Below are 26,835 nucleotides of genomic sequence, written 5' to 3'. Positions count from 1 at the left end.
CTTTGTTCTGGGCTTCCGAGCAGAGCCCAGAGCTGTGCTGCGTCGTGGGCTGCAGCCACCGGCTCCCTGGGAGCGGGGTCCTTGGGAAAGGCTGAGCTGCTGCCCTGTCGAGGGCTGGAATGCTCCCTCCCCATCCTGCCGTAGGCACACCTGAGCCCCGCGGCCGTGGAGCTGTCACTCCACCCCCCTCAGCGCTTGGAAACTGCCAGGTCCTCCCCTTGGTGCGAGCAGAGGGAGCTCGGGAGCAGCCTGGGGAGGGCCGGCAGGTTGGGCAGGTTCTGTGTGAGGAACTCGCTTGGCTGCCTGTAGAGCACAAACCAGAGAGCAGCCCTCAGCAAGGGCATTTTTACAGCAGTTTCTCAACTGAGAGCTGAATTAACTCACAATTTTCATTACTAAATGGACATAAGTGTGCGTAGCAACCAATTTGTAAATTATTGTGGAAATTGCCATTAAAAGCCCACAAACAGGAAAACAGTGTTTGACCCTTTCTAATAACAGCTGCTATCCAGTCTCAGATTTTGGATCATGCTCATTGAGGGTGTCTCCTCTTTGGGTTGCTCTGCAAGCAGACTTCCTGTGCTGAGCTGTCTTCTACTAAATGAGATTCAACCTCTCCACAGCATTTTAAAAGATTATTTTTTTGTGACAGGAGAGCTTGGGGTTCACCTGCCTGGGCATCACCTGCTGGTGTATGTTGTAACCAGTGAGTAACCTGTGTGAACCAGCAGGGAGAACTGAGAAAGGGAATTTCCCTTGGAGCTGAATAGAGTCACAACTGCCTTGTGGAGTTCTTGAATCCTGATCTTCACATGTGCCATTCTGGGGACTTGGGACAGCATCTTCCAGAGTGCCGGACAGGATGCACCCCTAGACCCAGAAAGAAAGTTTATCTAACAGAAAGGGTCCAAGTTACTTGTCTCCTGCTTCTGCATTTGTTAGCCAGGTGCATCAGAGCACTGAGGTGGTGCCCAGCTGCTGTCTGGAGTCTTTGGATGAACTGGCCACATTGGTGCCCCCAAATTCAGTGAGTGTTGGCAGCCAGACAGCAACTCCTGCAAGCTGCTGATCCCAAGGGTTTGCTGTGCAGATTCTGCTTACCTAGGAGAACTTTCACAGCCAGCTTTGCTGCCAGTTTTCTCCTTGCCGGTGGGAGGGAAAGGGGATAAACCCAGGGGCTCAGGGATTTTTCTCTGCCGGGAAGAGGGAATTTTCCGTGGAGCCGGAGGGTGGCAGTGCTGCAGAAAAGCCGCTCTTCTTTTAAGGTTTCTTTGAGGAGCTCTGCCGACTCCTGCTGGGAGCTGCACCTTGTGCTGCGGTGTGTCCGTGAGCACCTCTGGGGCACTGCTGCCAGCTCCTCCTGCCTCTGATTCTCTCCTTGGTTTTTGTAAGTAATGAGTGCTTGTCTCCTGGTGAGTAGGCCAGCTCTGCCCCACTGCCCGAGGAATCAGTGACCAAGGTAGACCTGTCTTCTTCCAAACCTGACAAAAGAGCCTGTGGAACCAACTGGAAGTGACATACATGCAATCTCCTATATGAAACTGTTTCCTTCTGTGAGCTGGTGAAGTGTTTAGCTATAAAATAAAATGAACTATAAAGCAAAAATGGTAAGCTAATTAACAAGAAGGGGTAATACACCAGAACAGGAAAAAAAGAGAGAAGGAAAGAGACACTGGGATTTTGTAAAGAAAATCACCTGGTCACTTGCACAGTCACATCCCTGGAAGATTTCAAGGTCAGGTTGAACAGGGCTTGGAGCAACCTGACCTAGTGTCAGGGAAAGTGTCCCTGCCTGTGGCAGGGGGTTGGAACAAGATGAGCTTTAACATCCCTTCCAACCCAAACCACTCCTTGATTCCATGATTCTACTTGATGGTGTGCCACTGCAGTAGACAAATCCTTATTTCTGACACTCGTGTAGCTTTTGATTATTAGTGAGTTTGACTTCCTCTCTAGTAAAATCTCTTGCCTTTGTCATTCCATTTCTGTGTTCTAACAAAGTCATAGGCCAAGATTGGGCTTCTTTAAAACTTGATATTTATGGTCACAAAAAAGTCTTTTTTTTTTTTTTCTCCTTCTTTGCCTGAGAAGTGTTTCCCTGCAAAATGTTCTTTTTCTTCATTGATCATTCTCCCACAAGGAGGTCATGCCTCTATTCCTGACCTTTCACACCCCAGTGTTAAGGCAGTGCTCCATATCTGACATGAGAACTCAACTTCTTTTCAACTTCTGGGTTAGATACAGCTCAGTTTCAGGACTGTGCTGTTCCATCTGGAGCTGATGTCTTTCACTGTATCCAACTGTTTTCTCCAAATGCTGCATTTTAACAGTTTTTTCTCACTTGGATAATTGTAGGACTTCCTGGGATTTTTTTCCTTTGTATGCAGTTCTTTGTTTCCTCTTCTTTCCTTTCACGTCCTCGTTGCTAAGGTTTAGTTCCTGTGTTTTCTGATAGCATTTCACACCATTTCCTGGGAACTTTGCCTCTCCCTCTGTAATACTGCTTTTGCTGTGGGATGTTTCCTGATCTGTGTTTCTTACATACTCAGTGTTCTGCTTGCCTCAAGAAGTTCTGCTATCCTAGGGCAATGTAGTTTTTCAGTGATCCTGCTGTAGGAATACCCATTTCCAGGTGTAGCTGTACCTTCAGCTGCCTGTTCAGGTAAAACAAAATTAACAGCATGAAGCAGCAAGTTTTGATTGACTTGTTTTGGCCCCAAACTTGACTAGTTCAGCTGGCAGATAAATGGAAACAGCATAAAAGATATGGAGAAAGAAATCCCAGTGGGCACAGCAGCCCTACTAGAGGATGACTGGAAATTTAGGCCTTTTTTGTTTGTTTGTTTGTCTTTTTGCTTTTTGTTATAATCAGTTATATTCAATTTAGTCTTTGCTTCTCATTGTTGGACAACCCTACATCCTTCCAGAAGGAAAAAGTGACTTTCTGCTTCTTGAATAGCTCTTCAGCTCCCTGTGTCTTGACTCAGAGAAGTGATTAAAAGGATGTCAGTTTGCTCCTGGGATGTTATCTGGAAGTTCAGTCAGGAGGTTTTCTTTTGAAAGCTGCTCTGCTTTACAGATCCTTTCTAACCAAGAAAAAGGACCTTGGATTGAGTTTTCTTCCAATTCTGTAGTTAGACTGGAAAATGTGCTCAGGGGATTGATGTCACAGTCACATAAAACAAGATGCTGTGGGGTTCTTCAAAGCCCAGCACCACGAGGGGAGGAGCTGTGATACCTGTGTTAATCCTTGGGCAGGAGCTGCTGTCTGTGCAGGAGTTTGCAGTTCAAGGTACCTGCATGAAGGATTGCTAGGCTGTGAAAGGAAGAGGGCCAGCCCCTTACTGCTTCTGAACGGCCTTGTTGGTGAACCAGATGGAGACTGGTACTCTTAAATGACAGAGTTAAATAAGCAATGAAGTTGTTGCGAATAGGCTTAGAAAGAAACGTTAAAGTAACAAAAAGGAGGAAGTTAATAAAAAAAAAGTAAGCCTGTTTATTACAAATGAACAACTGGAAGGAAAAGTCTCTGGCTAGTCCGGAGACTGTTTCAACAACTTAGTAATTGTAACCTAGGGGTGCTTCCAGCGAAACCGGCTCCGAGGAAAGACCCGGGTGTCAGACACCCCAGGCCTTTTAAAGTCTCTCTCTTGTCTCCTGATTGGGGTGCTCAGGATCTGTGCTGTGACAGGTCTATTTCTCCACTGCTGATTGTCTTATAAGTTTGTGCAGTCTTGGCCAATCATTTTGGAATTCTCGCCTCCCATTGGTTGGTCTCTTCCAATCTTGATTTAAGTTGTGGTTGTGTTCTGTGATGTAATACTCCTGAAAGTTTCTCTGCCCCTCCACAAAGATTGGCACCCCCTCTCCTCCCGGGTTCCACTCCCCCTTTATACATGAACAACACTACTGGGTTTTAATATTACTAATCACAATTTGTTACTTGTATTAACAACATTTAACTTGTATTAACAACACTTAAGTTTGTAACAACATTTAACCATTGTTAACTACGTTCCCCAAAGGTTTAAATTTTATTTTTGTTCATAACAAAGTTGCTTTTCTTACCAAGTTGTGAGTTTCCATTGGTGCTTGTGTGGTCAATGTGGCATCCTCCAAGGCGGGGTGTCTAACAGCCACTCCAGGCAGGGCTGGGAGCTGGAGCCCACATTTCTCAGCTCTGCCTGCTGCCAGGAGTGCTTTCTTGGCATCCCAGCGGCATCCCCATGAAAGAAAAGCCTGCCAGCTCCTCTCATGCTGGGAGACTCAGAGCAGACTTCTCCGAGCTGTGTGTTTCTGTACCTGTCCTGCAGGCACAGGTACACAAACACATCACTGCTCTGCCTGGTGTGAGGAGAATCAGCCATGGCACACAGGCACCGAATCCCGCAGAGCTGGGGCTCCTCACCTACATCCTTGTGAACGAGGTCCCACTGCCCTGCCAGATTTATGGTGTGCTTTGGGCAGTTTCATTTTTCCTCAGGAAGGAAAAAAAGACTAAAGTTATTTGATGTCTGCTGAGAATTCAGCTGCAAGTCTCCTCCTTGCTCAGGTAAGTGGTGCACGTGCTGTGCCACATGCCATGACCACACATGGCTGGCACAACGGCCCTGGGAGCTGGTGCAGTGTGTCACTGCAGATCACTTGGGGACTTCCATGGCTTCCAGAGTGCTGAGTGGGCTCCCAGGGCAGCATTGATGGGCAGCTAAACAAACACACACCATCCAACCAAGGGAGCAGCTCACTGCAGGTGCAGGCCAGGTGATGGGGCTGCCAGAATCCTGCAGGATTCCACAGAAATGGGAGGTGAAATCCTTTCTAGTTACCTGTGAGCAGTTTTTCCCAACGAGTCCCATGTTTCCCAATTACACAGGTCTGCAGAGAGTAGTACAATACTAATGATGCCACAGGCCCCAGTCTTTAGCAGTTGAACAGCTCCAGTGCCAAGCACCTCTCAATTTACTAATTTATCATTTTGTGACTTATTTACAACATTCCTAAATGCTTATCTTATTTACTGTTCTGTGTTGTCTGTACTAAACCTGTCAGTCCCAGCCAAGGGAGTTCCTGAATAGATTCCAGATGTTCTTATTTACTCAGGTACATTTCAGGACTCCTCCTTAAATTAACTCTTTCATGTCTTATGGGGCCTACAGTGGCAATAAGTTCTCTCCTGCCTCATCCATCTTGGTGGCTGTTAAGTCCTGGCTCCTGTTCCACCAAGAGAAGGCAGCTGTGCTAAGGGAAACCCAAGAGCCACATGCCTAGAGCAGTGAAGGAGAGGTAAACCTTTGGAGGACTCCTTGGTAAAACACATCCAAATGCTGCCACTTGCTGCTGTGCCAAAAAAAAAAAAAAAAAAAAAAAGCTGGCTTTAGACTGTGTTTTACTTTATTTGTTTTCAGTGGGGCTTCCTCGCCTGAGCAGCCCATCTCTAGGTCACAGTGCTCTGAGAAAGCCTGTTCAGCCAGCATGGCTTGGGTGGAAGCTGTTGGTATCACACATTCCTGGGCCCCGGGCTGAGTGGACAGGGATCTTATGGTTCTGCAGTGGAGAAGAGGGTTCTGGGGAAGTTCCTTTGCAGTGAGTAATTCCAACAGGGCCTTGTTTCTCAAGCTGCAGAGCTTTGGTTTCTCTAAGCCTTTTGCTGAATACCTGCAACAGAACATGGGGTGTAGCTGCTGTGTTCATGAGTATTTCCATTTTCTTTCAAAACATATTTTTAACCAACTGATAGAAAAAGATCAGTTAGTGGTGGAAGAGGCATCATCCTTTCATTACAGCCCCTTGGTGAGGTCTCAGGCCTTGGCACAGAGTGTTACTGGAGAGCTCACTGCTTGCAGCAAGTCACCCAGTGTACAGCAACGATTAACACTGGGACTGGTGCTTTTCACCAAAATCTGCCTCTCCAGCACCAAGCTGAGCCCTGCTGTCACACAGAGGCGGGCTGTGAGCTCCCCATGCTGCTCTAGCAATTGTGACATCCTTTCGAGCTCCAGTGGGTGACGCTGCCTCCTGTGAGGCATTGAGGGCATGACAGAGGCTTTCGGAGGGGCTGAGCAGGGCAAGAATAAAGCTTCCCTGTGTTTGGGGATAATCGTGCTCTGACTTAGCCAGGAAGCAAGAGCTACTCAGCTACTTGGAGAGGTAACTGCTGGTCAGCTCTTTGCTTTGTAGTCTGTGAGCAGCAAATGCAGCTCTGTGCACCTGGGGAGTAAATAAGTGCCAAAGAGCCAGAGGATTAAGTGCTGAGTACAATTTCCAAAGTACCTTGTGTCTGTCCAAATGTAATTGTGTGGTGTATGGGTAGAAAATGGCCTAGGGAAAAAAAAAAAAAAAAAAAACAGGATTTAATATTTCCTTTTGAGTTTCCCCTTTCCTTTTGAATGGGGAGAGATGTATTTTGCTTTCTTACAGAGATGTATGCCAAGATACTCTGGTGGGAGATGGGGATTTGGATCCCACCACACTGGCTGTGGTCCAGCGTGAGTGATATTTGTTATCTGGGATGTCAGTAAAACAGCAGTGAGGAGAGATGCCACTGACTCACTTGTACTGTGCCTTAATAACCAAGTTCTGACTCAGCCTGTGAAATGCAGGTGGTTTAGATTAACCCCACTGGACAAGGCAAGGCTGAGCTGAAGATGGCACATTGTAATGAACCTTGCAGAGAGGGTGCTCATTTTCCCGTGGTTACAGGATGTGGTACAGAGACAGTAACACAAATTTAATGCTTCCACTGGGAGCAGGGAGAGGGTTTTGCCTCTGTTCTTCTGCCTTGGCTGCTGCAGATAAGTCCAGTCTCAGGGACTGAGGCAGGATCTGCTTTTAAAGAGCCGCCCGTTAGGACTAGATGTGCCAAACAGACAATTAGCGGGCAGAGTGGTGGTTCCATCCCTCCCTGCCAGCCTTTTCCAGCGCCTTCTGTCCTCTGAAGCCAATTTCTCCCTGTGCTTTGCTTTGCCCAGCACTTGCAGCAGTGCTGGCTGTGAGCTGTGAGCACGGCTGCCTTGGGAACACCGCTGCTCCCACACAGCCAGCGCCAAGGAACTGGGCTCCCACCGCTCTTCATGCAGGAGTAATTTCTGGTTTGTGATGCCCAGACTGGTGGATGCTCTGGCTACAAAAGGACTGTGAAAGGAAACTGAACTGCACCTTTCTTGTCACCAGGTTAAAACACTGCACTGCTATGGGAGGTCTCTTGGGAGCTCACAGGCTGAAGGAGGCTGGAAATTGCAGATCTTCCAATATAAAGGAAAAACGTATCCATATCCACATGGATGCATCCACGCTTCCTATGCTCACTGACCTTGTCCTGGGACTTTGCACAAGTGCCTGGAGTGACAGGACAAGGGGTAACGGCTTCACACTGACAGAGGGCAGTCAGATGGGATATTAGGAAAAAATTCTTCCTTGTGAGGGTGGTGAGTCTCTGGCACAGGTTTCCCAGAGAAGCTGTGGCTGCCCCATCCCTGGAAATGTCCAAGGCCAGGCTGAATGGGGCTTGGAGCAAGCTGGGAGAGTGGAAGGTGTCCCTGCCTGTGGCAGGGGGTTGGAACAAAATGAGGTCTCTTCCAACCCAAAGCATTCTGTAATTCTGTGAATCAGGAGTCCAAGCTGGGTTCCAGGTCTTCTTTGGGAGAGAGGGGCTTTTGTTGTGGAGTGACCTGTGGCAAGGACCTGCCTGTTTCCACTGCCCTCTCCCTGCCTACTGCTGCCACTCTGCCTGCCTGCTCTGGGTTTCTCATGCTGGTTCTTTGCAGCTGGTGGTTGCTGGTGCAGTAGTGCTGGGCTGGCTCCAGCGTGCTCCTGTAGTGCTCTGGAGCTCAGGCAAAGGCCTTCTTCCACACATCCCTGAGATTTCATTGTGGGAGCAGCCTGGGATGAGGAACAAATGCTGGACACAGCTTGACCTTTGGGGAGCAGTAGATTTCTCCACTTGGCTGCAGAAAGCCTGAGAACTACTGCCCTGAATATGTGCTGCACTGTGAGCCCTGAGAGGCTTGCTGCCTCTGTGGGCAGGGCCTGGCCACACTCCTTCGGCAGGGCAGATCATTTCCCCTGTATCACCTCCCCCTGGAGCCTCACAGATGCTGTACCTTCACCTGTCAAATCCCCAGCCAGCTCAGATCTGCATTTACAGCAGCTCCTTGATGTGCAAGGCAGAGTCTTCCTCACCCTGGCCAAGGAAGGCTCTGCCTCCCTGCCACGCGCAGGATGTGGCTGTGTCTGCCATCACACTTCTGGGCATCACGAAGGTGCTGAGCTGAACAGCTCGACCCAAGGAGCTCTCCCAGAGAGGAGAGTGGTCCACAGAGAGCTAAGATCAGCGTCCCAGGGTGATGCTTTCTCACATGCAGAGGCGCATTTCACACGTGCAGCTCACCCTCTTGAGTGCGCTCGCCCACGCGGAGCCTGCCCAGCTCGAGCCGCAGGCTGTGGGGGTGGTTTGAAGTGTTTATGACTCAGGCTCGAGAACACATTGTTAAAGCAAAGCTCTGCGTTGTGGTGTTGTTGCAGACTTTCAAGTGAAATGGGCAGAGCCATGCAGAGCGCTGTCCTACCTGCTGAGAGCATCAAGGGAACAAAAGCTACAGCGAAACCGTGCAGCCCTGAGAAATGCCTTTGTAATTTTAGAAATACAACTGCTGTGGAAATAAGACGTTGTATGAGTAAGTGCTCCTTGGCGGTGCAAGCCTAATGCCTCAGCCTTCCCCGCGGGACAAGGCTTTTGAGATTGCATGCCTGCAGTTTGGAATACAAGGGATCTGACTCTCGCTGTGGGCTGTAAAAGGCAGAAAGTAAACTGGAACCAAAAGCTGAGAGGCAGGAACAGGCTGGCCCAGGAAAGGCAAGACACTCTGCTCCCCTGGGTGTGCATGGAGAAGCTGGGCCCTCCAGCCTGGTGGGCAGAGCAGCGTCAATGCTTTTTCCATGGCAGGGGCTGTGGAGGAGTTATTGCTAATTGCTGCGTGAGGGAAACTCATTCAGTGCCTTCTGGAATGCTGCTTTTTTGGGATTGTGCCCCTGATTTTGTACACTGCTCCCTAGTACCATTACAATGAGGGTCTGTCATCCCTCAAGGGTAGATGTCACCTCGACTGATGTTAGCGGCACAGCAAACTGTCCCCAGCCCAAGAAGGCCAGTGAGCTGGCAGGTGGCCCCCTTACACTAAAAGAGATGAGAGAAGTGGGAATTTGAGGCATTCCTTGACTCAGTTTCCTGGTTCTCCAGCTGTCCATGTGACGCTGCAGCCTGTCCCTCAGCCCAGCCTCTTGCACAGCCCCTATGCCCAGTGTTCATCCCTCCTCACTCTCTGCAGGGCTCTTCTGGAGGAGCTCACGGCCTTTTACAGCTCTCTCTGAACCAGGGCTGGTGCCTGAGATGGCCGTGTGCCCCACAGGGCAGGGGAGCCTTCTGTGTCCTTCAAAAGGTGCTGTGGATTTTCTGAGTGCAGGACAGAGCCCACCTGCTGCACTGGAGCTGCTCGGGGACCAGGAAAAGCCAAAACGTGGTGTGACCAAGAACCCGAGGTGCTCACGAGCCTGTTAGCCCTGAGCATCATCCAGGGTGGCCTGTGCTGAGAGGGGAGGTCAGCCCTGGTCTGCACTGTCCTGACAGAATGGCCTCAGGACAGGGGTGCTTGTAGGAGAGCGAGTGTCACCAAGGCCACACGCTGCTCCAGCTGAGCCTGGATGAGCTGTCCACTCTCAATGTGGTCTTACCCTGTATCCCACAGGATACTCCTGGTCTTGTTTGATGCTGAGGTGAATCACACTAGGTAGCAGATTCAGTTTAGGGCTGGGGGGAAGTGAGTGTTATAGGTTGCCTCTGGGAACTTGCCAGATACTTGAAGATCAGTGTGGTGTTTACTAAAGTTAACCACATCCAAATAAAAGAGAGGTTTTACCATCAGCCCTTTCCCTGCTTGCTGAAACATTCCTTGTGCTTCCCCTACGGATCTGCAGAAATCCCCTGGGCTCTGGTCTTTGCAGTCTCTCTCCTCACTGCCTCCATTACAGTCACTTTAAGCCTGATGCAATTTGTATTTTTTAATGTTACAGAACTTGAGCTGGATTGTGGCTCAATAGAACAGGAAACGACAATGTCAGAGCTCGGCAGAGCACTGTGCCTCAATTAGATCTGTGTCTCATTCGTTAGCAGCCTCTCATCTCCTGCAAATATGCCTTGAGGAGAATCAGGGGAAACACCAGAGATGTGACCCTGTTGACAAGACAAGCCCAAGAGGAGCAAATGACACAGATGCTCACTGATCAGCTTTTGCCTTGGAGCTCTGGCTGGTGGGAGTGGGTGTGGGATCAGAGAAAGGTTTGGTTTGAAACAGACCCTAGTGCTTATCTCATTCCAACCGCTGCTACAGGCAGGGACACCTTCCACTAGACCAGACTGTGCCAAACCCCACCCAACCTGGCCTTGAACAATTCCAGGAATGGGGCATCAACAGCTTCTCTGTGCCAGTGCCTCACCACCCTCCAACAGTGGGTTGGAGCAGAAAAGGGGCTGCCAGTGTGCCTGGTCCCTCAAATTTGCTCTGCAAGAGACTCTGAATGCTAAAGAACATGGAACACCGCTGAGCAGGACCTGGGATTCAGGCTGGCCCAAGGGAGGGTTGTGTGTTGGAAGCACTGCACCCTGACCACCAAGATTCCAGCAGCTGGGAAGTGCCCCACAGCACCCCAACTGCCATGAGCAGCTTGTCTGTGGGTGCAGGTGGAGCAATGTCCAGCCAAGAACAGGTATATTTGTCTTGGAAGGCTGTGACATCACTTGGGGTTTAAATCATCCTCGGAGATAAGCAGCAGCTGTGGTTTAGCTGTCAGCCAGAGGTGTGCATCATTTCTAAGGTGGGGTCGTTCCCTGGAGTCTCGGCTGCAGGAGAAGCCAGAGCTGCTCTCTGCACAAAGACTTGCTCTGGTGCTGGGCCATTCCCTACCAGAGGACAGGCAATGCCCTGTGGTTTTTCTTCCAGACCTTCCTGCTGGATGTTGTGCAGGTGAGAGGGCACATGAGATGGGGTTATCTGCAAAGGGGTTCAGCAGTCTGGGGCAAAGGTAGAGTTTGCTTGGTAGCTGAAAGCCATTGGAAATGCATTCAAACTGGATCAGAATCTCATGATTGTGAATATTGGTAGTAGAGATGTTTCTGGGCCATTTCAACACTTGGAGGGGTGTCCAGGGATTGCAGATGAAACACTGGCTGGAACAAGCTGCATCGTGCTGCTGCTCACAGACTTCCCCTAGGACTTCTTTCTCTTTCAAACTGTTGTTTCCCTTTCCCCCCCGCCCTCCCCCGGTTGGAGCCATTCCACATCTCTTTTATCATTTTCCTTGGAAGACACTGGGGTGCAATCTGCTACTGACTTCCTGGTCAGCAAGAGCCCAAGGAGAAAATACAGCAAAAAGCTGGTCCCACGGTGAATGTCCATGAAGATACCTCAGGAGGGTCTTTGCTGTGTTTAAATTCCTTGAGTGGTAGCACAAGGAGGCAGCTGGGACACTCCACTGGGAGGTGAGGTTTTTGAGGGATTCAGTGCTCTGATAAGCTAGTGTGGTGGGACATACGGAGTCAATTGTGCCAGCAGCTCTTCTCCAGGCTCTAACTGGGGGCAGATCTTGCATGCAGAGGGTCACTGCTGTCCCAGGGCTCTGCTGCAGGGCAAGGACTTGAAGCAGTTAAGCAAGAAAATGAGAGATGTTAGAAACTCAGACATTAGGTTTTCTCTCAAATGTTAGTGCTTCCTCTCACAGACCTTGATCTTGCAGTAGCTGGGCTGTGGTTTGGAGGCCAGAGAAGAGGCTGTACTGGGTAGCTCAGCTTGTGCAAGGAGCAGTGTGGCCACCTTATCTGAGGGTTGCATCTGGCCAGCTCTGCTTCCTCCTCAGGGCTGCTCCAAGCTCTGTGCTGTCCAGGGTGCTCTGCTACAGCATGGTGTGATCCCTACCCTGCCTCCCTGAAATTCCTGTAGCACCTGTTCAGGTACAGCTCCTTCCAGACTGTAAGGAACATGGTGCCTGGGGCTGGCTGTCTCACACACCATCCTGTGCTGTGAGGGATGAGGCACAGCCAGCTGGGGAGTCCCAGCCTCCCTGGGAAGGGACCTGGAACAGAGCCTGCGAGAGCTGCAGCTGAGGATTATCAGGGATGGATGCAGTTTGAAGCCATTGCCCACTGTCCTACCCCTGCCTGACTTCTCAACAGGTTTCGTGAGTACTTGAATTCCTTTTAACCCATGTCAGATAGAGTGTGGCAACTGGGAATAAGCCCAGGCTGGAGAGGCTGAGTTCATCCAGACACAGATTTGCTGTGCTGTCAGGATGTGCTGCTGTGGGGGAAAGTCATTGTTTCCTGTTGTTCCTGTTCACTGTCCCAAAGGCCTGGTTTGTGTCCCAAACCCCTCCCTCTCCCAGCTGGCAGGCATGGGGAGGGGGTCCTGCTGCAGCTCCCATCCTGCCACCTCACCAGAGCTTCTTCCAGGGGCTGGCCTGGCAGGTCCTGACAGATCTGGGCAAGGCAGATCTATGCTTTCCTTTAGACTGCAGTGCTGGGAGGAAGAGCCCCTACCAGCCCCAGAGCAGCACTGAGACATCGGGGTGTGGAGGCGTCACTTAGCCTGGTGGGAACACAAGCAACACAAAGGCTGTTTTTGAGAGGAAACTATTTTTGACCAGTTTTTAGGGAAAATACTGCTGAGATAGTGGATGTCTTTGTGCTCAGACTACCCTTTCATGGAGAAAGGTTTAGAATTTCTTTGAACAAAGGTGAAGTTGAAGCCAGCAGTGGGTTAAAGCACAAGCAGAAACAACACCTGGCAGCAGGGAGTTAGCTCTGTCCACCTGCCTAGGCCATGTCACCTGAGTCACTTCTGGGAAAACAGGAGAGAATGGGCTGTACTGCCTCCAGTCAGCAGCTGGGAGGGGTTGGCAGCTTGTCCTGGGTTTTGACAGGTTGGGAGGTTATGGAAGAAGTGTCAAATGAATTTCAAGAAGGTCTGAACTTTTAAATCGTAGCCCATAGCTACATCTCCCATAGCAGCATCTTCAAAAGCTGCTGGCACCCCCACATCTCTCCTGGCAACAGTGAGGGGGCAGTGGGGGGAGAGGGGGGAAATCAGCCATCCTGGGGCTGTAGTGCTGGGCTGGGCTCAGCCTTGTGCAGAGACAGAGAGGGAGGCTGGTTATTTTTAGGGCTAGAGCTGGATCTGACCGTAGGGTGACCTTGCAGCTCTCCAGTCTGGTGCACACTGGCAGGATTTGAGTAAATTGTCCCCAGTTGTGCGATGAATTAATGCAAAGCCTTAAGTCTCATGGTGCAGCACTGCAGTCAGGGGGGCAATGGTGTTTGACAGCAGTGTCAGGATGGTCACAGCAGCCCTAGTTCAAAACCATTTCTCTGATGCACAAAGAACCTCATGTTTTTCTTTTTTTTTTTCCTTTATTGTTGTTTAGTTTTCTGGAGAGTGAAGGCTCTTCCTTGGGATCACCTGGCTCAGCCTGGTCAGGTGTTGGGATGCACTGCACGCCGCCTCTGCCTCGCTTCCAGTCTGGCTGCCTCTGGATTTAGGAATAGTACAGGAGCAGGGTCACTGCCCTGGTCCTGCTGGCCACACTATTGCTCATCCAGGTGCCACTGCCCTTCTTGTCCGCCTGAGCACACACAAGCTCATGTTCAGCTGCTGCTCTTCAGCACCCCCAGATCTCTTCCCAGATTTCCAGCCACTTTGTCCCAAATCTGGAGCACTGCATGTGGTTGCTGTGACCTGAGGGCAGGACCTGGCACTTGTCCTTGTTGAATCTCATACCTTTGGCCTTGGACCATCGATTCAGCCTGCCCAGATCCCTCTGTGGATCCGTCCTTCCCTCCAGCAAATCCGCAGCTGTGGGTGTGTGTGGTGCCTGCCAGCCCACTGCTGCCTGGGGTGGTGTTTCTGTAGCTTAAATAATATCACATTTATTTTTTACAGTATTAAATTTCAATGGTCACGCTTGTCCCTCTTTCTGACATTTCTGGCATTTCTGATTTTGTGAGTTCTGTCAGCGGATGATCCTGAGGGCAGGGAATGATTGGGGCATAATTCATTAGTTTTCAAGCCTTTGTGCTTTCTCAAGAGTTTAGGTACCAGAATGTGACCTGGACCTGTCCTGGCTCAGACCAGCTGGACCCAGTGAGGGTCTGGTCAAACCCTGGAGCAGTGAGGGGCTGGTCAAACCTGGCTGAGCTCCTTGCCCCCGTTGAAACACTGCTTGTTGCAGTAACCTTGCTGCTGGTAAGATGAGCAGGTTATGCCAGGGACTGAGAAAAACCCTAAAATGAACCAGAACCCCCGACCCAGAGCAAGAGCTGCTGTGCCTGACGTGTGCAAGTGTGCCTGTGCCAGTGAGGCAAGGGCTCCAGTGTGGGCTTACATCCAGTAGCATTTTCTCCTTTCAGATCCTTGTTTATCACTAGTTCTTGTAGAGAGAGCAGGCCTAGCTCTCAGCAAAGACAGCTGAGAGCTAAGTAGAGATGAGAACATGCCCCTTTTTATTCCCTGTTGTTTTTCACCTTGACTCACGGCCTCACACATCTGCCCTCCTGATGTGGAAAGTCAGGGACCACTGGCATCTTCAGTCTGTTGGAGCTTTAATGTAAAACATAATGCTATGGCATCAAACAAGAAAAAAATCACCCTTGGTATTTCAGTATTTAAAAGATACAAGCAAGGGACAGAAACAATTAAAACTTGCTTCATGCTATTATCTGTTATTTTAAGAGTCTCCTCCTCTTGTGTCCCATTTTAATGCGCTTGCTGAGAATCCTGGCTTTTTTATTAGTCTCTTGGCTGTCCTTGGAAATTCTCTGTTCCCTTGTGGAGGCTCAAGTTCACCTCCTTGAAGTAAAGAAATAGGACACTTTGAGGCAAAAATCCTGTGCCTGGAGTGGTTCTTTTTTTCAAAAAAAGAAAATAGTTGCTGCTGTACCAGAAAAAAGTCCTTTTGAGTGCAGGATTGTTCAAACCTGCATATCTTCCGCTGAGCCTGTCCCAGCGATGCGGGGCCAGCACTGACCTCCATCTGCACAGTGGGGAGCAGCATTAATCACAGAATCATTTCAGTTGGAATAGACATTTAAGATCATCAAGTCCCAGCATGACCAAGGCCACCACTAAACCATGTCCCCAAGTGCCACATCCAAAGGTCTTTTAAATTCCTTCAGGGATCATGACTCCACTGCCCTGCACAGCCTGTGCCAGTGTCTGATCATCCTTTTCAACAAATTTTCCTCAGTATCCAACCTAAACCTCCTCTGGCACAACTTGAGGCATTTTTTCTTGTCCTGTCCCTGTTCCCTGGGAGCAGAGCCTGACCCCCACCTGGCTGCACCCCCCTGTCAGGGAGCTGTAGAGAAGAACATCTCCCTTGAGCCTCCTTTTCTCCAGGCTGAGCCCTGCCAGCTCCCTCAGCCTCTCCTGGTGTTCCAGCCCCTTCCCCAGCTCCATTCCCTTCTCTGGACATGCTCCAGCCCCTCAATGTCCTTCTTGAAGTGAAGGGCCCAGAACTGATGCCAGGACTCAAGGGGGACGGGCACTGCCCTGGTCCGGCTGGTCACACTGGGGAGGGCACAAGCCAGGACGCTGTTGGCCTTTGTTGTTGGCGTTGCCAAGGGACCCTGGGTCGGCACTGCCGCCTTGACTGAGTCCTGTTCAGCTCAACAAAGGACAGGACGAGAAGACATGGTCTTAAGATGCACCAGGGGAGGTTTGGGTCGGACATTAGGTGAAATTCCTTCACAAGTAGGGTGATTAGACTTTGGAATGGGCTGCCCACAGAGGCGATGGAGTCACCGTCCCTGGAGGTGGACAGGGAAAGACTGGACGTGGCGCTCAGTGCCCCGCTGCAGTTGGCATGGTGGTGTTGGGTCAGAGGTTGAACTCGCTGATCTCAGAGGCCTTTTCCAACCTCATTGATTCTGTGGGGGGCCACGCACCCCGCGGCTGTGCGGGCTGGAAATGGCGATAAAGGGGCAAAGCGCGCAGGGCCCCGCGCCCGGAGGCTCCCTCGTGGCCGGGCCCGCGTTCCCCCGGCAACCGCGCGGGGCCGAGATGGCGGCGGGGCGGGGGGGCGGAAGATGGCGGCGGCCAGGGCGGCACCGCCGGGCGGGATCTGTGGAAGGTCGGGCGGGATCTATGGAAGTGACGGGCGGGCTCTATGGCGGTGACCGCCGCGGCTGCGCACACGTGGCCCCTCCTCCGTCGGGCTGCGGGCGCTGCGGGTGCGAGCGGCACCGGCACCGGCATGGGCGTGCATGTGGAGACCATCGCCCCCGGCGACGGTGAGCCGCGGCGAGCCCGCTCCCCCCCACCCCTTCTGCCTGCCCTCCCCGCGGGTCCCGGTGCGGGTCCCGGTGCCGCGGGGTGATGGTGCGTGTCTCCCTGCAGGGCGGACGTTCCCCAAGCGCGGCCAGACCTGCGTGGTGCACTACACGGGTGAGTGCGGGGCGAGCCCCGGAGCGGGAGGGCCGGACCGGCCCGGACACCGGCGGAGCGGGGCCTGCCGCCCCCCCCGCCCCCGGCTGCCTGCAGGGACCCCGGGCGCGGCAGCTCGAGTGGCCCGCGGCGCTCCATGGGGAAGAGGGGGATCCGGGCCGCCACGAGGGCCTTTCCCGGGGGGCGCGGATGAGCCCCGGGAGGGGGATGGAGGTCTTGTCGGTGCCCCGTGGCCGTGGGGAGGCCGCGTTGTCCCCGTCTTTCCCGCAGCCTTTTCAATGAAGGGGCCTTTCCCACCCGTATCCAGCCTTCTTTCTGGGGGTGCACCGGGGAACGACCCAAAAGGGACCCCAGGGCGCGGGCAGGGGCACCCCGGGTGGAGCCCTGGGGGTCCCACGGCAGCTGAGACCCGTGGGCTGTGGGGCGGCCGGGCCCGGAGCCCTCAAGGGCTCCACGAGTCACCCCCCGGGAGCTTTGGGGTCTGCTTCTTCTGAGCGGGGTCCCTCCTGCCACAGCTCCCTGCAGGAGTGCAATCCCCCTCCCCAGTCCTGCCCCAGTTCCTTCTCCCTTGCAGGGTGACACCAGGGGTACCCGTGGTGCCGCCCCAGACCCGCATCCCCCCATTTCTTGAGGGGCCTGGTGTGGGTAACCAGGGCGCTGTTCAGTGGTCGTGGTGATGCTTTGATGAGGGGCTGCCCCAAAGCCAAGGAGGGTCATCTCCTCCAGCAGCCTTCTGCGAGCTGGGGGGGGGAAAAACCAACCTTGGGACCCAACCTTGGAAATGCTTTAGGGATCACTCTGGGGGCTCTTGTCCCCCTGGGCTGCCTTTTGTCCATCGTTGGCTCATCGGCGTGGTAAAAATGAGTTAATGACTCATTTGTGACTGTTTTTGCTAATAACCAATTTGCCTTCCCGCCCCAGCACTTTCTGCCTCCCCTTGCTTCCCTTGGGGGGCTGGGGTTGCCCCTCTCTGTGGAACGGGGCCCGGCCTGCTGGGAGGGCTCGGCGGGCATCCAGCCCATCTGCTGCTCCTCCATCTCCCCCGTCCTTTCCGTTCCCTCGTCAGCAGGGAGAGGAAGCAGCTTGGTCTGCCCGGCCGCCCCGTTTCCTCCGCCGGTGGAAGAACAAAGAGAGGCTGGCAGGCAGTCAAGTGGCTCCCGGTGGGCCAGTCCTGCCGCCTGCCAACCCTTCCGACTCCCAACCCTCCAGCTCCCTGCGCCGGCTCTCCCCTCCTGCGGCGTTGCTGGAGCCTGGCTTCTCTCCCCAGCCCTGTCCCCCACTCCGGCAGAGCTGTTTGGGGGTCACTAGCATCCTGTCCCCACCTCAGTGCTTCAGGCAAAGTGCTACATGGTGACTTGCTCACAATGGACCCTCCCCAGTAGCAGTGATCTGCTGCACCTGGGAGAGGTTATTTTTATTTTATTTTATTTTATTTTATTTTATTTTATTTTATTTTATTTTATTTTATTTTATTTTATTTTATTTTATTTTATTGTTATTATTGTCTCCGTTTGTCCTTTATCCCCACCCCCGTTCCATCTGCAGGCAGCTCCTGCCCCACTGCCTCAGCAGGCAGCAGGAATCAAACCCCTCCAGGCCCTGATGCCATTTCCCTGCGTCGGCAGCGCAGTTCCTGCAGCCGGCTCTGCCAGAGATGGGAGCGGGGCTTGGCTCATGGGAAACCTTACAAACCTTTGATTCCCGGCCCGGTTGCAACACTCGCCGATCCCAGAGCAGCATCAGGGATGGTGGCAGAGTGCAGTGCTGGAGGTGCCGAGCTCCAGGACTCCTTCCAGAGCCCTGCGTTGGCTCCGTCCCCAGCTGCCCTTTGCTCCAGTGCTGGGGAGATCCAGCCTGTGGTATGCAGGAGGCAGCTCTCCCTGTGCTGGGTTATGGATGCACAGTGATTTGGGGAAAAAAACAGTGATCCAAGGATGAGGGGCTGTGGGGAGCCACCTTGGTCAGCCAGTGGCTTGTGCTGCTTCTGCCTGTGCCCAGGCTCCTGCTCCATGGGGCATGGTCCTGCCAAGAGCATCCCAGAATGGACAGACAGCCCTGGTGCAGGAGGGCAGTGCAGACCAAAGAAAGAGGTGGAGAGAAGAGCAGCCTCCTTGGAGATGCCACTTGCTTATGCTGGGGTTGCAGAGATGGAAATGTATGGGGGGAGCTGGTGAAATTGAACCTGTTCCCCCTCCTTCCTTCCAGGTCTTGGGACTTTTTGTGGAGAGCTTGTGCCACGGGGTGTCTGAAAGAGTGTTTGATGTGAAATCTGCTACGCAGGGCTCTTAAAGGCACTAAAGGATAAAGTTCCCTGATGCACCCAGTGTGTTCAGCACATTTTGCTTTGCTTGCAGCAACTGGCATGGAATGGAATGGAGTGTGGGAGTGAATTAGTGGGGAGACGATGTGGATTGGGGGCCAATAGAGCTAAGCCCCCTGAGTCAGAGCAGGGAGCAGAGTGGGGCTGCTGTGCAGTTGGGGATCCTGCAGTGCTGGTGTCAGGGAGACCAGCTGTGTGGGGAGACTGTGGGCACCCCACTGTGCTTCAGGAGGGGAAATGGGGGGCTGTAGTCATTCTGGGGAGTGCCAGGACAGGAACAAGTCTGACATGGATTGGCCAAATGGCTTTGCCTGAGTGGCAAAGCACACTCAGCATGTGGGGTCTCTGAGGGAGTTGGGCTTGGAGCAGAGATGGATACTAGAGGAAACTGCCTTTCTCCAGCAGGATAGCAGTGAGGGGACTGCTCTCCTCCCTACGCCTGTGCACAGTCCCTGGCACAGTGGTGCTGCTCTGGGTGCTGCCCTCGATGCTCTCCCACTGCTCAGCAAACGTCCTGTGGTCGGGAGGTGTTTCCTCCCAAGGTGTGTGACTGCCGGTCCATGGGTTGTGGAAACTGTGGGAGCTCAGCACCGTCTCCTGCACCCCCTTCCCTGCCTGCGCTGGGGTCCTCTGTCCTGCCAGGCCTCAAGAATGGTGGGCAGAACCCTCTCCCCACCCAGCTGTGGGTGATAATGGGGTGGGCTTGAGTGATGAGGAACGCTGGTGGAGGCAGGATTGAACCTCATCCGGGCATCCCTGCCCTGAGCAGGGGTTTGGAGCATGCTGGGTATTCCAGGGTTTCTGGGAAGGGTTTTCCATCCTGTCCCAGCTGGAGCAGAGGTGCCTGCCCCACTTCTCTGGTCTCTTCCTGCCTCTCCTTGGGAGGCTGGCTCTGTGCCGGAGCCCCTGGGCAATGGCCGTGCCGAGGATCAGCAGCGAGGAGGGGATGGAGGGGGTGCGGGTGGGGCTCCGCAGCCCCGCAGAACCCGACCCGGCAGGTTTGTCCCAGGGCTGACTCTGCCTGCTCCAGCACTGCTCTCCGCCGCCTCTGCCCGCCCAGGGGGGCCCGGAGCCAAGTCGCACGTTGCAGCCGGCGTCTCCCAGCTCCTGCCTGCCAAGTGTGGCAGAGACCTGGCAGGGCCATGCTGCCTGGCTGGGGCTGAGCTCCAGAGCCCCCACTACATCCCATGGCTGCTGCAGCCTCAGCTGTAGGGCTCTCTGTTCTTCCTCACTCTGATTTCCTGAGACCCCTTGGGGTCTGTATAGACCAACTGGGATCTCTGGGGACTCAAATCCTTCTGGCTGGGAGCCAGGGCCAGTGGGTCTCCATAATCCACCTGTGTGAGCTCTGCCCTTCTTGCAAGTCTGGGGTTGACAAGCACGGAGCCCTGTCAGCGGCTTGGATAAGCTGGGATGTGCCAGGGGCTGTCTGCTGCTCCTGGGGCTCTGCTGGGGTAGCTGTTTTTGCCAGAGGATGCTTTTCCTCCATAATAGCTTTAAGATCTCGTTATCTCCTTGCTCAGGGATGGCAGGGATGAGGAAATGGTTGCTCATACTTGTCCAGGGCTGGAGAAATCTCCCAGGAGGCTTTTGGGCAGAGGAAGTGCCTGAGATGAGGATGCAGTCTCCAAAGGATTGGAGCCTCTTTGTTTTCCCCACTGGCATGATGGGGGAGCATGGCCAGGCTCCCACATATGACCTTCTCCATCCTGGTTTGGGAGAGCTAAGTGATCGATCCCTCAGGCTGCTGCAATCAGCATAGTCCATCAATCCCTCTCTTCTGCAGCCGGGGAGCTGCCAGATCTGAAATGCTTCCTGAGGCTGGACTGGGACAGGTGAGCTTGGCAGTGGAGTCGGGCAGTGCCATCCACTCCTGTGCAAGGTTGGCAGCATCTCCTGCACTGCTGCTGATGCTTCTGCATTCCCTGGTCAGGACATCGAACAGGATGCACTTCTGCAGGCTGCAGATGCCCTGGGAGCATCCCAGTAGTCCCTGCTTGCTGTGACAAGCAGGGGCTTGTGCTGCTTGGCCCCTGGGGTTTTTCCTTGGTGGCTGTCCAGGGAGAAGGGTGGCAGAGAGCTGTCCTCTCTGTCCCTCCTCAGCCACCTCGGCCCATGCCTGCACTGGAGGGCTTGGAGCCGAGTCAGGGTCAGCTGGGGCCGCAGCCAGGCAGTGCTGTTGGTGCCAGCCAGCATGGGCTGCTCCTGTCCCTGCTGCCAGGTCAGAGGAAGGCCAACGGACGGGAGCAAGGAGCAGTGCCAGACAGGCTGGAAGCAGGTTCAGCAACAAGAGGTTTATCCTGGAAGGAGGAAATGAGAGAACTCCAGATTTACTATTCCAAAGTCCAGGGCTACAATGTGACCGGCTGAGCTGACGCTCGACACACTGGACAAGGGATTTTTGCTGTCTTAAATAAAAAACTTCATTCTGCTCCCTGAGAGGAGCCCACAGGTCTTTGTGCTTGTTGCCCCTGCAAAAGTGATGTGTTTTTTCTCATTCCCTTCTTTACATTCAGCATTTCCCATCCCTGTGGCTGCTGATTCCTGTGTGCCATTCCCTCTGGTCACTGTGCAAGCAGGGGCTGAGCTCCTCCATCCCATCTTTTTCGCAGACACCTTTTCCCTTGCACACATGCCCTGGCAAAAGGAAGTCAATCTGCCCCATGCAATCCTGAGGAAGTTTGGTTTTTCAAGACTGTAGAGCAGTTTCCAGTCAGGATAGCAGGATTTTCGGGCTGTTTTGGGAAGTGAAGAAGTGTTTCAGAAGAGAGTTTAATTTTACTCTAGTCACACAGGGTTTATTGTACAGGGCACTGGCTGTGTTAATGTAGAGCTGGAGCTGACTTACAGGAGTTGACTGGTGGAGTTACTGCTCCTATAAGGCAGCGCCAGCTCCAAGATTCCCCAAGAAGGTCAGGCAGGGAGCAAGGGAGGGGAGGAAATTCCTCCTTAGCTGATGTTGGGGAGTTATATTTAGCTCTGGGGATATCAGCCTGGCTCAGCCCGTGCTGGGGAATGAGGGCTGCCCCAGGCACATGCATCCAGCACTTGGTGCTGCCTCTCCCCATCGTCCTTCCCGGGTCCAGGAGGGATTTGGCTTAGATCAGCTGGGCACTGGCAGGGCTGGAGGCCAGTCACAGCCTCCAGATGGGGCACTGGCGTGTCATCAGTGTTTTGGGTGCCTGAAGGTAGAAGCCTGGTGAGTGAGAGGTGTGTTTTCTGGTGGGATGGGAAGCACAAGGTCAGATCCTGCTGCCTGATGATAAATGGCTGTTGGTGGTGCTGCAAGGTGGGCAAGATTTTCTTCCCCCATCCATCTGCTCCCCTGTCAGTCCTTGGTCCCGGCCCAGAGGAGCGCTTCTCTTTGGGTCAAAAAGCGTCATCCTTCCCTGCCCCAGGATGGGTGATGCTGCAGGGATTTCCCCTCCTGTACAGGTGTTTCCCAGGGAAAAGGAGGACAAGCTGAGACACATCTTTGACTCAGAGCCATGTGACTGTCACCTGCTGGGGCTGCCAGGTCACAGCATCTCACATTGGCATGCGTGGCTCTGTCCCTCTATCACCATCTCCCTCTCTCTCCCCAGGTATGCTGGAGGATGGGAAGAAGTTTGATTCCTCCCGCGACAGGAACAAGCCATTCAAGTTTGTGATGGGCAAGCAGGAGGTGATCCGTGGCTGGGAGGAAGGCGTTGCTCAGGTGCCTGGAGCTCCTCCGCCTCGCACTCCCCGTGCCAGGCTGTGCCGCGCCGGGAGCTGCAGCGTGGGCAGGAATCAGTGTGCATGCAGCTCATTCCCTCTTTTATTATTTTTTATTTTTATTTTATTCCCCTGTTCCACCCCCTCAGCGCTGGGAGGTGTGGGTGTGAATATCACCTTCTGCATTGCCACCTGCCAGCTGGCAGGAATGGAGCCGGGCCAGGCCCCAGCAACACCTACGGCACGTCGGTGACTCAGCGGTGACATTTCTGCACTGAGTTAGCTCTGAAAGAGCACGGCGGGAGCGCTCAGCCCTCCCGGGCTCCGGAGCCCACGCAGAGAGAGGGCTGGTGGGCACAGCACAGCTCCGGGCTGTGATCCCACGCTGTGGGCACAGCACAGCTTCAGCTCCTGCCCGCATGATGCTGCTCACTCTGTGCCACGCTGGCAATGCAAGCACAAGGATGCTGGTGGCTGGAGGGAATGGCCTGGCATTCCCTGCCTTCCCTCGTGTGAGGGACATCTCAAGCCCTGCTCCTTTTCCAGCCCATGCTACCTACCTTTTCCCTCTGGCACTCTTCCTGTTCCTCTGGTTTGTGCAGCCTGAGTCTGTACTCTTGCCCAGTGTAGAGAAAACAGAGGGGACAGGTGTGTGTGTCCCTCCTCTGTCACTCACCTGGCAGTTGTGCCCATCTCCTGACATCCCTCTGTTTCTGTCCCTGCCCCAGATGAGCGTTGGTCAGCGGGCAAAGATGACCATCTCCCCAGATTACGCCTACGGCTCCACTGGCCACCCAGGGATCATCCCACCAAACGCCACTCTAATTTTTGACGTGGAGCTCATGAAATTGGAATGACCCATCCCAGCACCCTGTCCTCGGGTAAGATGGGGCAACTTATGTCAGGGACTGTGTGGATTGAGGACAGCTCAAGGCCCCTGTGTTTGATCTTGGGACAGTGTGGGGAGGTAGGATGGAGGCAGGGGGGAATGGGCAGTAATGGGGAATATGAGAAGGACAGGGCAGGTCTCTGTGGGTAAAAGTTTCTCTTGGGAGTCTGGTGAGCTGGGGTTCTGATCACTACAGTGCTACATGCAAAGTTCCCAGCCTGGCAGAGCGGGTTGATGTCATGGAGGTGTTGCAGTGCCAGTTCTTTGTGCCTTGGGTTCTGAGTGTTGTTGCTGCACCAAGGGGGCTCGGTTGCCACAGCCCCTCCTGCCTCTCATGCTGCCTGGGCAAGGGGCTGATGGTGTGGGCAGGAGGCAGTGACTATCACCCAAGGGTTGGAGCACTTCTCGCATGGAGACAGGCTGAGAGCTGGAGTTCCTCAGTCTGGAGAAGAGAAGGCTCTGGGGAAACCTTGGAGCACCTTTCAGAGCCTAAAGGGGCTCCAAGAGAGCTGGAGAGGGACTTCACACAACGGCCTGAAATGACAGGGCAAGGCAGAACAGCTTCACACTGACAGAGGGCAAGGTTAGATTAGATATTAGGGAGAAATTCTTCCCTGTGAGACTGGAGGGGCCCTGGCACAGGCTGTCCAGAGAAATTATGGCTGCCCCATCCCTGGAAGTGTCCAAAGCCAGGCTGGATAGAGCTTGGAGCAACTAGACTAGTGGACAGTGTACCTACCTGTGCCAGGAGGCTGAAACAAGATGGGTCTTTAAGGTCCCTTCCAACCCAGCCCATTCTGTGATTCTGTGGGGCTCTGCTCTGGGGTGTGGGGTCCCCACGGTGTGGGCAGGGTGGGGCTGTGCTCCCCCCTGCGATCAAGGCTTGACTGCTGCTCTGAGGGCCCAGTGTGGTTTGTGTGGAGGCTGCTGTGCCCTGGGCACATTCCCTCCTTGTCCAGCGGGCAGCTCTGTCACGCTGCCTCTCCTCTCTCCACACAGGTTTGGCACATGGAGGAATCCAGAATCTCAGCTTCAAGAAGAGTGCACATGACTTTATACGGAGCTTTTCCTGATAGTCCACTACACTCATTGTATAACCTTACACCTTGATTGAATGCCTTTGGTCACTAAGCTTTGCGTCTGACTCTTCCTCCTTGTATCGTGTTTTTATGTCTTTTTAAACTATACACCGTAAACCTCAACTCTTTTTGGGTCAAGTTCTTAATCTTATTTTTGTTCCAGGTGTAGACTACGTTTTCCCAATAGCACGCAGATGGGCTGACCTTAGATAGGAGTCATTTGAACAAAAGGAATCCTGTTAGTTACTAGTTTTGGTGCAGATTTATGGTGTTTCCAAACCAGAAATTGCTGCTGCTGCAAAAGCCATAGCAGAGTGAGGTTGTCGAGGCTGAAGGGATGCAGAGAGCAAGGTAGCACTAGGATTGTTTATAGGAATTCTGCCTGGAGTGGGACAGCGAGGGAGCCTGGCCTTTCCCTGCTCCCTGAGGAGCATCACTGCGGGCATTGTGGGTTTGCTCTGGGAAAGGAGGGCTGCTCTGCCCCTGCTTCACCCTGCCATCTCATGGTGGGCCTGCCTTCCCCTCCAGACCACTTTTGGATTTAGGGAGTTGGGTTTCCACCAGAGCTCCACCACACCCTGAAAATCCCGTAGCATGGAGCTTTCTTTAAAGAAAAAGGAAAACTGGACAAAGGGAAGGTGCTGTCTGCAGGGGAGGTGGTGGGGGCTCGACTCAACAAAAACGCCTCTGTCCTCCTTCTTCCCCGTGGAAAGGAACCATCAGCTCCCCACTGTCCCTGCTCTGAGCACACCTGCCCATTCTCTCCTGCCACCTGATGCTGGTCATCGCTGCTTGCCTGGTCTCACAGGACGCATAGCTGTCCCCTGTGCCCCTCCCTCTGCCCTGCCCAGTCCGTTGGTAACAGAAATTCCCGCCGGTCACTTCCTTCTCCGCCGCACAAAGGTATCCAGTTTATTATCGCAATAAAAACGCTTTATGCTGGCTTTTCTCAGCCCTGTGTCCTGGAGGTTCTTCCCTCGCCCGTCTGTCGCTCAGCACAGCAGGGGCTGGGCTGGGCTCAGGGGGTGCCGTGTGGGGTGCTGTGGGTGCTGCTCTGGGCTTGTGGGGTGCTGTGCCAGGCTCATGGGGTGCTTTGGGTGCTGTGCCAGGGTTGCAGGGTGCAGTGCCAGGCTCATGTGGTGCTGTGCCAAGGTTGTTCTGCTGTGCTGCTGTACCTTAGTATGAGGCTCAGGTGCTCGGCCCTAGGAGCACAGTAGGATGCTTGGGGCTCCTGTGCTCTGTGGGGAGGTGATGGTGGCCTGCTGGAATTTGCATAATTAATTGCCTCACCATAACCTATTAAGCGTTGCCCTTGTGGCTGTGACTCAACCTGGACTGGAAGCATGAAGGATAGATGGATGCATGTTCCCATGGTCCTTACAGCTCTAGAGAAGCCTTTCCTTGCACCTTTCTGGATTTATTTCAGTCCTTTTTGAAAGCTGGACATGGCACATGGGGCTCAGCACATCACCTACTTTGGGCTTTCCTGCTGCAGCTGTGGGTGTTGTGTGTGTAGGATGGGCTCAGGCACCACTGTAGGCCAGTGGCTGGCTCCTCTGCTGACAAGCTTTGATCAGTGTGCCACAACTGATAACACGGCCACGATCAATAACACAGCCTGTCCTAGCTGCCAAGCAGAGTTTGTGTGTAATGGGTCCTGGAGGGAGCAGTGTTCTGGGGCAGGAGCAGCTCAGCCATTGGGATGCATCCAGGAGCACTGGGACTTGCACAGGGCTGTGCAGGAATTAGCACTGCCCTTAATTGTGGCTCAGTTAAGCAGAACGGGAGCTTGTGGGGCACCAGCACCCTGCTCTGTCCTTTGCTGTGGCTGTTTCTGGGTGGAAGCTTGAGGGCAGTTTGTGTTTCTCTTCCTGCAAAGCTTTTTGCTTTAATTATTAACCAGTGCCAGGCAGTGCCATGGTTTCTGGCTGGGGCTGGAGGGAGCCAAGGCAGGAGGGAGGCTGAGGGAAGCCCCCTGCCCTTGGGCCCTCAGCCCCTGCACAGCTCCTAAAACATCCATGAGTGCAGGTGGGGTGTGAGTCCTTACAACTGTGGTTTTGTGGGGATGAGGGTTTCAGGAAATGAACAGACTCCAGGAAACAATCCCCTCTGTCTGTGTAGGACTCTCTCTGCCGCTGGCATTCAGGCTGTTCTTGTCCTGGGCTGGTCAAGGCAGCTGGGCACCATCCAGCTAAAAATAACACCAGTAAATAAAACACTTCCTCCTGGTCTGGCACGCTGGAGCGGAGGCACAGGGAGCTGGGACGTGCCTGGCTGCGGCTCCACACCGGGACTGGCCCTGTGCCGGGGAGCTGGGGGCTGGTGCCACCAGGTCCAGGCCTGCCCGAGGGCCCTCAGCACTCCCCT

At 53.5% G+C, this 26,835-nt stretch overlaps 1 protein-coding gene across 1 annotated transcript; it reads left to right on the top strand.

The window, feature by feature from the left end:
- Positions 1 to 16,195: 16,195 nt before the first annotated feature.
- Positions 16,196 to 25,420, top strand: FKBP1A (FKBP prolyl isomerase 1A). The gene is made up of 5 exons (XM_053992675.1): positions 16,196 to 16,330; positions 16,437 to 16,484; positions 22,389 to 22,501; positions 23,229 to 23,381; positions 24,389 to 25,420. The coding sequence occupies exons 1-4, from the start codon at positions 16,207 to 16,209 to the stop codon at positions 23,355 to 23,357; spliced, it is 414 nt and encodes a 137-aa protein (XP_053848650.1). The 5' UTR covers positions 16,196 to 16,206; the 3' UTR covers positions 23,358 to 23,381; positions 24,389 to 25,420.
- Positions 25,421 to 26,835: the final 1,415 nt, after the last annotated feature.

Source organism: Vidua macroura, chromosome 17 (assembly GCF_024509145.1).
Source record: "Vidua macroura isolate BioBank_ID:100142 chromosome 17, ASM2450914v1, whole genome shotgun sequence".
Classification (NCBI taxonomy): domain Eukaryota; kingdom Metazoa; phylum Chordata; class Aves; order Passeriformes; family Viduidae; genus Vidua; species Vidua macroura.
Note: the sequence above shows the minus strand (reverse complement) of the source record. Positions and strands in the feature narration are given on the sequence as shown.

What these genes read in the sequence shown, in the direction of transcription:
- FKBP1A (XM_053992675.1), top strand. Translation starts at nt 16,207, where the DNA reads ATGGCGGTGACCGCCGCGGCTGCGCACACGTGGCCCCTCCTCCGTCGG. An exon ending in GACCATCGCCCCCGGCGACG is followed by an intron (nt 16,331 to 16,436) that starts GTGAGCCGCGGC and finishes GTCTCCCTGCAG; the next exon opens with GGCGGACGTTCCCCAAGCGC. An exon ending in GGGAGGAAGGCGTTGCTCAG is followed by an intron (nt 22,502 to 23,228) that starts GTGCCTGGAGCT and finishes TCCCTGCCCCAG; the next exon opens with ATGAGCGTTGGTCAGCGGGC.